Source organism: Aquarana catesbeiana, linkage group LG04 (assembly GCF_042186555.1).
Source record: "Aquarana catesbeiana isolate 2022-GZ linkage group LG04, ASM4218655v1, whole genome shotgun sequence".
Classification (NCBI taxonomy): Eukaryota; Metazoa; Chordata; class Amphibia; order Anura; family Ranidae; genus Aquarana; species Aquarana catesbeiana.
In genome coordinates this window covers 574,426,492-574,439,187 of record NC_133327.1, presented here as the reverse complement: position 1 = coordinate 574,439,187, position 12,696 = coordinate 574,426,492, and the positions used below count along the sequence as shown (strand labels likewise).

General features: G+C 42.8%; 1 protein-coding gene across 4 annotated transcripts in view; it reads right to left on the bottom strand.

The window, feature by feature from the left end:
• The window catches only part of USP34 (ubiquitin specific peptidase 34), a 317,003-nt gene that overhangs the window by 227,690 nt on the left and 76,617 nt on the right, over nucleotides 1-12,696 (bottom strand). For all 4 annotated transcript variants that reach the window (XM_073628084.1, XM_073628086.1, XM_073628085.1 and 1 more), the window contains exons 9-11: nucleotides 10,630-10,711; nucleotides 10,447-10,539; nucleotides 646-771 (exon numbers count right to left, since the gene is read on the bottom strand). In XM_073628084.1, the coding sequence (XP_073484185.1) occupies nucleotides 646-771; nucleotides 10,447-10,539; nucleotides 10,630-10,711 (301 nt within the window). The remainder of the gene's footprint in view (nucleotides 1-645; nucleotides 772-10,446; nucleotides 10,540-10,629; nucleotides 10,712-12,696) is intronic.

Sequence of the window (12,696 nt, the reverse complement as noted above, 5' to 3'; positions counted from 1 at the left end):
AAAGAAAAAAGCTCCCCCGAAATTTTAGTTATAGATATACCTTAAAGTTCACGCCACTTAAATAGAATAAATAGCATTCTATACACATTTTCTCTAATACTTCCAAAACGAAATACATTTTAAATTCTCTTTATCCAATGCACAGTGATCTGAGAATACTTGGTCATATTAGTTGATTGGCAAATGCTTGTTACCTTTGTCCAATGTTCTTTTAAAACAGACCCCAAATCTTTTTATTAAATGTAAAAAAAAAAAAAAAAAAAAAAAAAAAAATTTACACAAAAACAAACAAGTTTAAAAGTGAATAAGATTAAAAGCTGAATTACGGAAATCAAACCACAATACCCATTTCAGTGAAACTTGTGCTCATAATAGCTCATATCAGAATGTTACTCATACTCATAACTGGTCCCCTGTAAAACGTGTAGTCGTGTTTTTCCAAGATTGCTGGACTCCTATATCCCCCGGGACTGCAGCAAAAAGAAATTCACCAGAAATGCCCAACTTCACTAGACGTGCCCAACTGAATCAGCAATTATAAGTGTCATAGGATCTAAAAGAAACATCACGTTTTGGAGGAGTTGGCCTCCAGGGGCATAAGCCAGGACCGTTTGGGAATAAAACTTGCTTTCCATCTCCACTTACCTGTTCTGTATGTGCACTGGGATGTAGGCCTGATACTAAATTCAGAAGATGTCTCAGAGGCACAGGATCCAAATTTTTAATCAGTGAGGGAAACAGATCATGGATATAGCGACTACAATGTTTCAACTGTAATACGGGAAAGACAGTTTCAGCATTTTAAGGCAGGCAGGTGATAGAACAATCCAAATATGCATAACAAATAAATGCACATCTTTTAATATTCTATAGAATAAAACTTTTGCACTTAATGTAAAATCATTGTTTAAAGTCCATTGATGGATAGCGGAATGTAGTAATTCTTGGACATGTGGGTTATACTGCTGCCTACAGGAGGTTTGGACTCTGGCAAACAAAAACATTAAGCCAGCCCCTGTATAACAAACCCCAGCTCCAACAGTCATGCCACAGTTTAGTGAGCAGGCAGGTTACAAGGTCCAAAAATGCAGGGCGCAAGACCTGTGTGCCTCAATGAACTTTGAGAAGATGATTTTATGGCAAGTATAAAAAGTTGCCTTTCCTATAAATTTCATATGTTGAAGTACAGTACAGGACACAGGCTGGATATTCATGGACCCTGGGTTATAGGCCACTACTTTCAATTGGCTGGACACTGGCAACAGCTTTACGGGGAGGATACTGCAGAGTCTAATAATGTTTTTTAATAATGTTTTTTTTTTTTTTTTAGCAAAAACTAATATTTTAGGCAACCAAATCGAATTTCTTCTAATGAGGTAACCAAAAGCGTAGACAAAAGGAGTGGCTGTGGACAGGGCCACTGCTATAAATCACAGGCCCCTGCACAGACTCCTGATGTCCCACTTGAGACAGAGAAAGTTATTGCAAATAGAATCCTCAATCTTTATCTCTGCAGCCTCAGCTGCACAGAATAAATGAACAGGAATAGCCCCCTCCCCCACTTTTCGTCCTGAAACAATCCCATCCAGCAGCCAGCGGGAGGAAGAGGAGGGGGAAGCTGGCAGTGCTGGGGGTGGGGCCACACAATTGGCCCAGGTAGCAGAAGAGGAACCTGGACAGGAAGGGCAGGGGGAGGCGCATTTACTAGTACCAATCCCCCTGTAGTTCACCCCAGAAATCGGTAACATTAAATGCTGACCCCCACCACCACCACTCCTCCTGTCCAGGTTCGCCTTCCTGCTGCTGACTGGGTCCCCCTGTTGAACTGATGGGCACCAGTGTTACCCCCTTAGCAGCCTTGGCTGTTGACATAGTATGCTTGAACTCTGCAAAAGTATTTGCCACACATGGCTAATTTGTAAGTTAAAGTCTACAGGCTAAGATATTTCAGTTTGTAAATGGGAAGAGTAGTGGTTAATAATTCATACTCTGAACGACCTAAGGTTATTAGTGGAGTACCCAAAGGTTTAGTGTTGGGACCCTTACTTTTTAACCTAATTACCAATCATATAGAGTTTAAGATTAAAAGTACCATTTCAGTGTTTGCAGATAACACCAAGGTATGTAGTGGAATAACATCCTTACAGTATCTCTCCAACTTACAAGCCAACCTCAATGCTAAATTAATTTGGCAATATTTAATTTGGCAAGAATGTGTAAAATTAGGTTTATTGTTGATAATGTAAAGTTAAGCACTTGGGGGCTAAAAACATGCATGCATCATACATTCCAGGAGAAGAGCTAGAGTTAATGGTCGAAAAGGATCTGGGTGTTCTGGTAGATCATAGACTTTATAGCATGCAAGACCAAGCTGCGGTTTCTAAAGAATATAAAGAAGTGAAAAGAATACTTTCTTGCATTAAAGGTATAGAATCCAGAGAGAAAAAGAATTTAGCCCAAATAGCCGGAAATGTGTCACTTTGGTCACGCCTTATTTTTGTAGCCTGCATTTGCCTTATTGGAGCCGCGATCCTGGTTGGCTCAGCTTTTTTTTTTTTTACGTGCCCCAATGTTGTGACGAGGCTCCGCCCTTGAGCGATGCACTTGCAGTCTGGCTCCTTAATGCATTCCAGTAAGCTTCAGCGTGCGTTTCAGCACGGTCTGCCATGAGGAACAACCGTGGAGCAGCAGGAGTGAGACATGTTTGTGTCTGTGGAACCTTTATGTCTAGTGTCTCTACTATGATTTAGATGTAGTGGAGAATGTAGACATTTGATATGGGTTGTTACGCATTGGTTGCTTCAGATGAGAGCACGGGGGTGTGCTGTTGGGAGATATTCGTGTGCACCTCATTTGTTTTACCCCACTTGTTCTGTGCCATCTGGTGGTTGTGTTGCATTGATTTATTCCACCTTTTTTGATTGCCCCCTCCTAGGCTAGTAAATACCAACATACTTTAGCCCATAGACCTTACTCACAGTGGGAGTCTTCAGGGACTGGTTAATACCAGAATCTGTGCTGTTGCTCTGGTCCCAGAAAGCTCAATGCAGGGCCCAGTGCCCAAAAATCCCATTCAAAGTTAGCCCGCAATCTACAACTCCTCCAAACCTATTGCTGCGGAAGCACAGATCTGGATAGTTGCTGTTAGACTAACTTCAGTAGGGCATCATTCTAAGGTAAGCATTTCATAATGAGCTAGTATGCAATGCATACTAGCTTATTATACCTTTGTTTTGCAGGTTGTTTCTTTCTCAGGGGTTATGGGTGACGCTGGTTAGTTAGTTTATTATAGTTTTAGGGCACCCGCCGTTTATTATCTTATAAAGGTTTAACCCCCTGATCGCCCGGCGGTGATACAAGTTAAGTTTTTAGGGTCAGATAAGGTCTGCGTCGCCCCAGGCAGCGTCAGGTTAGCGCCAGTACCGCTAAAACCCACGCACGCAGCATACACCTCCCTTAGTGCTATAGTATCTGAACGGATCGATATCTGATCCGATCAGATCTATACTAGCATCCCCAGCAGTTTAGGGTCCTCAAAAACGCAGTGGTAAAGGGATCAGCCCAGATACCTGCTAGCACCTGCGTTTTGCCCCTCGGCCAAGCCCAGCCCACCCAAGTGCAGTATCGATCGATCACTGACACAAAACACTGAGCACACATAACTGCAGCGTTCGCAGAGTCAGGCCTGATCCCTGCGATCGCTAACAGTTTTTTGGTAGCGTTTTGATACAGTCGCTGACAGTCAGGAGCTTTTTTGCCTGCGAGTCTCACTAGTGTACCCCTAAATTTAGAGTCCAAAATGGCAAATCGAAGGTACACTAGTGAAGTTTCTGAGCATGACAGCTAGTGAAGAGGAAGTCACTCATCTGTCAGATTCAGGCTCAGAATACGATCCTGTAGAGGACAGCAGCTCCATGACAGATAGCTCTGACGACGGAGTTGTGGTCCCTGCTAAGGTCAGGCGTACCAGACCCCAATCATCTTCTTCTGTCCTTGAAGTGCAAGAACCGCAGGGCTCTCGTATGGAGCAGAGAAGTACTAGCGCCGCTATTCCTTCTGGTAAACTGGCAAGCACCAGCGGCCTAGTACACCCTGGTCGTACATCCAGCACTGCAGTAACACTTGGTGACGTGGCGAGTCCCATAAGTGCAGTTCAAGCTGGCGAGGTGGCAAGCACAAGTAGTGCCACCAAGAAAACAAAGACAGGCCCGTCGTGCCCATAGTGCCCTTCCTGCTGCATTCGCCAATCCGAATTGGGAACCCACTACTTCTGCAGCACCCGTACTTCCCCCATTCACCGGCCAACCCGGAATTCAGGTGGAAACAGTTGATTTTACGCCACTGGATTTTTATTCACTGCTTTTCACCGAAGATCTCTATAGATCTATTGTGGACCAAAGCAATTTATACGCTGGTCAACACATCGCCGCTAATCCCCAGTCCTCCCTTGCCAGAGATTGGAGACCAATTACGGTCTCCGAATTTAAGCTCTTTCTGGGCATTTCCCTCAACATGGGCTTGAATAAAAAGAGTAAGTTGCGGTCATATTGGTCCACTGACCCAATTTACCATGCGCCCGGTGTTCTCTGCCTCCATGGCCAGGGCACGATACGAGCAGATTTTGCGGTTCATGCACTTCAACGACAATGAACTCTGTCATCCTCGTGGAGACCCTGAATACGATCGGCTCTACAAAATTGGGCCCCTCGTAAACCACTTCAACCAACGCTTTGCAGACTTGTTTACTCCCCATCAAGTTGTCTGCATTGATGAGTCCCTGATTAAATTTTCTGGCTGCTTGTCATTCAAACAGTACCTTCCCAGCAAGCGTGCCAGATACGGGGTCAAGATGTATAAGCTCTGTGACAGGGCCACAGGCTATACATGTAGATTTATGGTTTACGAGGGCAAAGATAGTCAGGTAGAGCCGACAAACTGCCCTGACTACATAGGAAGTGCTGGCAAGATAGTGTGGGATTTGGTGTCACCCTTATTCGGAAAGGGGTACCATTTATATGTGGACAATTATTACACAAGCGTGCCACTTTTTAGTCACTTGTTTGATCAGCAGATTGGAGCATGTGGCACCGTGCGACCTAATCGCCGGGGCTTTCCCCAGCGGCTTGTAGATTCCCGTCTTAGAGCCCTTGCACACTGGGGCGGGGGACGGCGTCGGCGGTAAAACGCCGCTATTATTAGCGGCGTTTTACCGTCGGTATGCGGCCACTAGCGGGGCGGTTTTACCCCCCGCTAGCGGCCGAGAAAGGGTTAAATACCACCGCAAAGCACCTCTGTATAGCCGCGCCGTCCCATTGATTTCAATGGGCAGGAGCGGTAAAGGAGCAGTATACACACCGCTCCTTCACCGCTCCGAAGATGCTGCTAGCAGGACTTTTTTTACCGTCCTGCCAGCGCATCGCTCCAGTGTGCAAGCCCTCGGGGCTTGCACACTGGAATGAAAGTAGCGGCACTTTCGGGGCGGTTTGCAGGCGCTATTATTTTAGCGCCTGCAAACCGCCCCAGTGTGCAAGGGCTCTTAGGCTGGGGGAGAGAGCCTGCTTGCAGTGTAATAATTTGCTCGCTATGAAGTGGAGGGATAAGAAGAATGTTTTCGTTCTCACCTCCCTTCATGCAGACACGACGGCCCAAATTACTACGGCGACTGGTGTTGTGGAGAAACCCCTCTGTGTCCACGAATATAACCAAAATATGGGAGGAGTGGACCTCAACAACCAGTTGTTGGCGCCGTACCTAGTTGCCCGTAAGGCCAGACGCTGGTACAAAAAAGTGTCTATTTATTTATTTCAATTGGCTTTGCTGAACGCTCATGTGCTATACAGAGCTTCAGGACGGACTGGATCCTTCCTTAAATTCCAGGAAGAGATCGTCAGAGCCCTTCTGTATCCAGACGGTGCTCCACCTCACCTTCCCCAACCAAATGCAGTAAGCCGGCTGCTTGAGAGGCATTTTCAATATGTCCTCCCGAGTACCCCTACCCAACGAGCCCCCCAAAGAAAATGTTGTGTCTGCAGAAAACGCGGATTTAGGCGTGACACCCGGTATTATTGTCCCTCCTGTCCTGGCAATCCTGGTCTTTGCATTGGTGAATGTTTTGAGCACTACCATACACTAGTTGAGTTTTAGCGTAGGGTACAGCATTGCACAGACTAGTACACACTTTCACAGGGCCTCCCAAGATGCCATTGCATTTTGAGAGATCCAAACCTGGAACCGTTACAGTTTTAAAAGTTACAGTTATAAAAAAAAAAAAAAAATACACAAAAAAAATATAAAATAAAAAAAACAAAAATAGTTGTTGTTTTATTGTTCTCTCTCTATTTTCTCTCTATTGTTCTGCTCTGTTTTACTGTATTCTATTCTGCAATGTTTTATTGTTGTTATGTTTTATCACGTTTGCTTTTCAGGTATGTAATTTTTTTTTTATAGTTTACTGTGTTTTAACCATTTTTTTGTTTTCAGGTACACCATTCAGCTGCAGCGTGGATTTATTTATCTTGACAGCAACAGCGTTTGCTCCCACGATATATAAAGCCGTGACTCCAGCGCTGCCGGAGGTGATTTTACCACCACAGTTACATACTTCAGCATATATGCCGAAGCGTGGGGGCAGCAGTGGGTGGAGGAGCGATTTGCTCCTGCCTTTTGTGGGAGGATGCCCCCATGCTTCGGCATATATATATATATATATATATATATATATATATATATATATATATTTTAGATAGGCACAGGTTGCGTTAAATGTTTTATTTTTTACTATGTTTTTTTTTTTTTTTTATTTGCTTTGCAGGTATGGTAAATCTTACTTACTGTTATACTGTAATGTTACTTTGTTTTTTGTTAACCATCATTTGCTTAGCAGGTACGCCATCCAGTTGCAGCGCGGATTTATTTATCTTGACAGCAACAGCGTTTGCTCCCACGATACATAAAGCCGTGACTCCAGCGCTGTCGGAGGTGCTTTCACCACCACAGTTACATACTTCAGCATATATGCCGAAGCGTGGGGGCAGCAGTGGGTGGAGGAGCGATTTGCTCCTGCCTTTTGCGGGAGGATGCCCCCATGCTTCGGCATATATAAACGCTGCATGTATGCCCATCATTAGAAGTGGGTGGATGAAGGGAGGTATTCTAATGGTGGGCATACCCACTGATCAATATCTTTTTTTCGTTCAGCCCACAGGCTGCATGAAAAAAAAGTTTACAATATATGCCCAACAAGGACCAGCAACGTACTGGTATGTTGCTGGACTTTGAGTGGTTATACCAGAATGATTTTACAAGCAGTGGGAGAGAATGCCCCCCCACCGTCTTCCATGTTTTTCTCTGGCTCTCCTGTCCCAACAGGGAACCTGAAAATGCAGCCGGTGATTCAGCCAGCTGACCATAGAGCTGATCAGAGACCAGAATGGCTCCAAACATCTCTATGGCCTAAGAAACCGGAAGCTATGAGCATTTCATGACTTAGATTTCGCCGGATGTAAACAGCGCCATTGGGAAATTTGGAAAGCATTTTATCACACCGATCTTAGTGTGGTCAGATGCTTTGAGGGCAGAGGAGAGATCTAGGGTCTAATAGACCCCAATTTAAAAAAAAAAAAAAAAAAAAAAAAAAAAAAAAAAAAAGAAGGAGTACCTGTCACTACCTATTGCTACCATAGGGGATATTTACATTCCCCGAGATAACAATAAAAATGATTAAAAAAACATAAAGCGTCGGTCTGGCGTCAAATGTAAACAGCAATTGCACCATGCATGTGAGGTATCACCGCGAAGGTCAGATCGAGGGCAGTAATTTTAGCAGTAGACCTCCTCTGTAAATCTAAAGTGGTAACCTGTAAAGGCTTTTAAAGGCTTTTATAAATGTATTTAGTTTGTCGCCACTGCACGTTTGTGCGCAATTTTAAAGCATGTCATGTTTGGTATCCATGTACTCGGTCTAAGATCATCTTTTTTATTTCATCAAACATTTGGGCAATATAGTGTGTTTTAGTGCATTAAAATTTTAAAAAGTGTGTTTTTTCCCCAAAAAATGCGTTTGCAAAAATCGCTGCGCAATTACTGTGTGAAAAACAAAAAATGAAACACCCACCATTTTAATCTGTAGGGCATTTGCTTTAAAAAAATATATAATGTTTGGGGGTTCAAAGTAATTTTCTTGCAAAAAAAAATAATTTTTTCATGTAAACAAAAAGTGTCAGAAAGGGCTTTGTCTTCAAGTGGTTAGAAGAGTGGGTGATGTGTGACATAAGCTTCTAAATGTTGTGCATAAAATGCCAGGACAGATCAAAACCCCCCAAAATGACCCCATTTTGGAAAGTAGACACCCTAAGCTATTTGCTGAGAGGCATGTCGAGTCCATGGAATATTTTATATTGTGACACAAGTTGCGGGAATAAGACAATTTTTTTTTTTTTTTTATGCACAAAGTTGTCACTAAATGATATATTGCTCAAACATGCCATGGGAATATGTGAAATTACACCCCAAAATAAATTCTGTTGCTTCTCCTGAGTACGAGGATACCACATGTGTGAGACTTTTTGGGAGCCTAGCCGCGTACGGGACCCCGAAAACCAAGCACCGCCTTCAGGCTTTCTAAGGGCGTAAATTTTTGATTTCACTCTTCACTGCCTATCACAGTTTCGGAGGCCATGGAATGCCCAGATGGCACAACCCCCACCCCCCCAAATGACCCCATTTTGGAAAATAGACACCCCAAGCTATTTGCTGAGAGGTATAGTGAGTATTTTGCAGACCTCACTTTTTGTCACAAACTTTTGAAAATTGAAAAAAAAAAAACAAAAAAAAAAAAAAAACACACATTTTTCTTGTCTTTCTTCATTTTCAAAAACAAATGAGAGCTGCACAATACTCACCAAGCCTCTCAGCAAATAGCTTGGGGTGTCTACTTTCCAAAATGGGGTCATTTGGGGGGGTTTTGTACCATCATGGCATTTTATGGCCTTCAAAACTGATAGGTAGTGAGGAGTGAAATCAAAAATTTACGCCCTTAGAAATCATGAAGGCGGTGCTTGGTTTTCGGGGCCCCGTACGCGGCTAGGCTCCCAAAAAGTCCCACACATGTGGTATCCCCATACTCAGTAGAAGCAGCTAAATGTATTTTGGGGTGCAATTCCACATATGCCCATGGCCTGGGTGAGCAATATATCATTTAGTGACAACTTTGTGCAAAAAAAAAAAAAAAAAATTTGTCACTTTCCCGCAACTTGTGTCAAAAAATAAAACATTCCATGGACTCAACATGCCTCTCAGCAAATAGCTTGGGGTGTATACTTTCCAAAATGTGGTTATTTGGGGGGGGGGGGGGTTGTACCATCTTGGCATTTTATGGCCTTCAAAACTGTGATAGGTAGTGAGGAGTGAAATCAAATATTTATGCCCTTAGAAATCCTGAAGGTAGTGATTGGGTTTCGGGGCCCCGTACGCGGCTAGACTCCCAAAAAGTCCCACACATGTGGTATCCCCGTACTCAGGAGAAGCAGCTGAATGTATTTTGGGGTGCAATTCCACATAGGCCCATGGCCTGTGTGAGCAATATATCATTTAGTGACAACTTTTTGTAAATATTTATTTTTTTTGTCATTATTCAATCACTTGGGACAAAAAAAATAAATAAATATTCAATGGGTTCAACATGCCTCTCAGCAATTTCCTTGGGGTGTCTACTTTCCAAAATGGGGTCATTTGGGGGGGTTTGTACTGTCCTGCCATTTTAGCACCTCAAGAAATGACATAGGCAGTCATAAACCAAAAGCTGTGTAAATTCCAGAAAATGTACCCTAGTTTGTAGATGCTATAACTTTTGCGCAAACCAATAAATATACGCTTATTGACATTTTTTTTAACAAAGACATGTGGCCGAATACATTTTGGCCTAAATGTATGACTAAAATTGAGTTTATTGGATTTTTTTTATAACAAACAGTAGAAAATATCATTTTTTTTTCAAAATTTTCGTTTTTTTTCCGTTTATAGCGCAAAAAAAAAAAAACGGCAGAGGTGATCAAATACCATCAAAAGAAAGCTCGATTTGTGGGAAGAAAAGGACGCAAATTTCGTTTGGGTACAGCATTGCATGACCGCGCAATTAGCAGTTAAAGCGACGTAGTGCCAAATTGGAGAAAGTCCTCTGGTCCTTAGGCAGCATAATGGTCCGGGGCTGAAGTGGTTAAGTAGAGCTGAGGAAAATTAGTCCAAACTCACAGGAAACTAGCAATAAAAACTGTTCCCGTTTCTATCGGATATACTTCAGAGGCTGGTTTAACATTTATGTTTCCAGTGTGCAAAGCTCCAGTAGGCAGCAATATAACCTAGGTGTTCAAGCATTATCTGTGTCCCTTAAAAGGACAAAAAATAAATTAAAAAAAAAAAAAAGGAGAAAAGAGAAGTAAAATAACATACTTGTGCAGCTACCCAAATACAGTCAATGTGCTGAGTGCTCAGCCGGCCTTCTGCAGCCAGAAAGTTTAGGATAACTTGGCACTGTTTGATGATCTAGAAAACAAAAAAACAAAATTGCTTATATATTAATTAATTTGAAGTACGAGTGAAAAGAAATGCAATACAACAAATCAATATGCCAACCTCAATGTGTAGGTTTGGTCCAAAAATATGTTCCACCACATTATTGCTGATGAGCCAATCTGCCAGCTCCTTTGCTATAGAACTGAAACAAGACAACAGATTAATAATTGTTCCTGGCATTGTCCCAGGCAAACAACAAGGGGCCGATTTAAGAAAAAAAAAGCAAAAACATATAACTGCAGCTGTCATACACAGCCGAATCCCCTTGCTGCATTCGGCTTTTGCTCCTAGTTTCATAAAACAGTCCTAGAGAAATAAATTAACTAAACTAATACCAATTTTCCAAAATGATGGATACAATCATCCTTGAAGGGTCAGGGGGCAGTTATAATATTAATATATATATATACACACACACACACACACACACACACACACACACACACACACAAAAATATATAGCCAAGGTCGTATATGTTTCTAAACCCTACATAGGAAATCCTTTTCTTGAAGTATATTATGGAATACAGAGCATATTCATGACAATAGGGTTATATGCTGCCACCTTCAGGTGATTGGACACTTGCAAACATTTTGCCAGGGTGAGCCCAGCCTGCGTACAAAACATCCTTTAAATGAGGATCAAAGCAGTCCAAGCCGACAAGTACCGTATTCTGAAAAGGTACTACTGTACCCCAGCAATAGTAGATGAAAAATATTGACCCAGAGGGGATACATTTACAGGAAAGGGTGCGTCCAGGTTCCTCACCTCCCGCATACCCTCTACCTTGCCATAAATGAGACCACAAGGAAGGCACTGCTGTGCCTTGTAGTCCCACAAGAAAAGCTCTGCTGCGCCCTGTAGCCCCACAAGGAAGACTCTGCTGCAAACTGTAGTCTCACCAGCAATCGGTCTGCTGCCACCTCTAACCCAAAAGGCAGCGCTACTGCTGCAACATGTAGTGCCACTGAAAGCACAGTCCTGAAGCAACTAGTAGTCCCACGAGAGCCCGTACATTAGGATGTGGTGATCCAAGATGGCAGCTTCCAGAATGCAACCCCTAACCGTGACGTCACCAATCACACTGTGCTTGCGACCTAAACTGTCCTGAGTGAATTTATGGGGCAGAAATTAACCCTTGTAATGGAAATTTGTACGTTCTGTATAATTGTATTGTATTTTGTATGTATTGCACACTGCCCTCACTGTGCACACAGCACTAATAATGTTTTCAGTAAATGTTTACATTCTTTCGAGTCCTGATTAGAATTAGCCTGCCTATGTAACGCCCCTTGTTACCATAAACGTACAATTGTAATATTAATGTGATACCTATGCATAAAAACCTTCAATTGCGTCATAATAAAGCAGAACAGTTATTTGGAAAGATGCTGAGCGTATCTTGTGTCTGTTCCCTACTGCAGTAGTTATTAATTTGGAACCACTAATCAATATGAGGATAGGAGTTGCCTATCATCAATTTAACCGAGTCAGCATGGCGAGCTTTGCCTTAGGAGGGGATTCCAAGTGACCCTGAGTATCCGAAACGAGGAGCTTGAGACTATCTGGGAATTTCTGATAATCAGCCAGCTAAGGTAAGCCTTTTGCTTACATTTGAGTTATCAGACTTCCTTGATCGGTAAGGCATTTTCGGGACAAAGGGTACCTATTTTACTCCCCTTAATCGAACTGTATTGATTGGTGGTTATATGTTATGTTGTCCCTGTCTATTGTCCATCAGAGTGTTATAGATAGGAAAGGGTAGAATAGTGCTGTTCACAGGTATATGTAGTACATCTGCTAGATAAAGTAGTTTAGAGGCAAGAGGGTATAGGCACATGTAGAGAAGACTGGCCAGTCATTATGGCCATTGAATTAAGTAAGGGAATGAAGGGTAAGAGACCCTCAAAAATGCCCAGCGCAAGAGGAGCGCTATATATGAACCGAAGGTGCGGTTCCGCCTATACTGAGCCCCTAGATTAATGGTTAAAGTGGACAGGGATCCACAATGGGTAACTGGATTACCAAGGTCCACAGGGACTAAGAATCATGCAGAGTAAACAGCTAGAGAAACAGCTATCTATGTGAGCAGGATGGATCAAGGGTAACACTAACACTAGACAGAA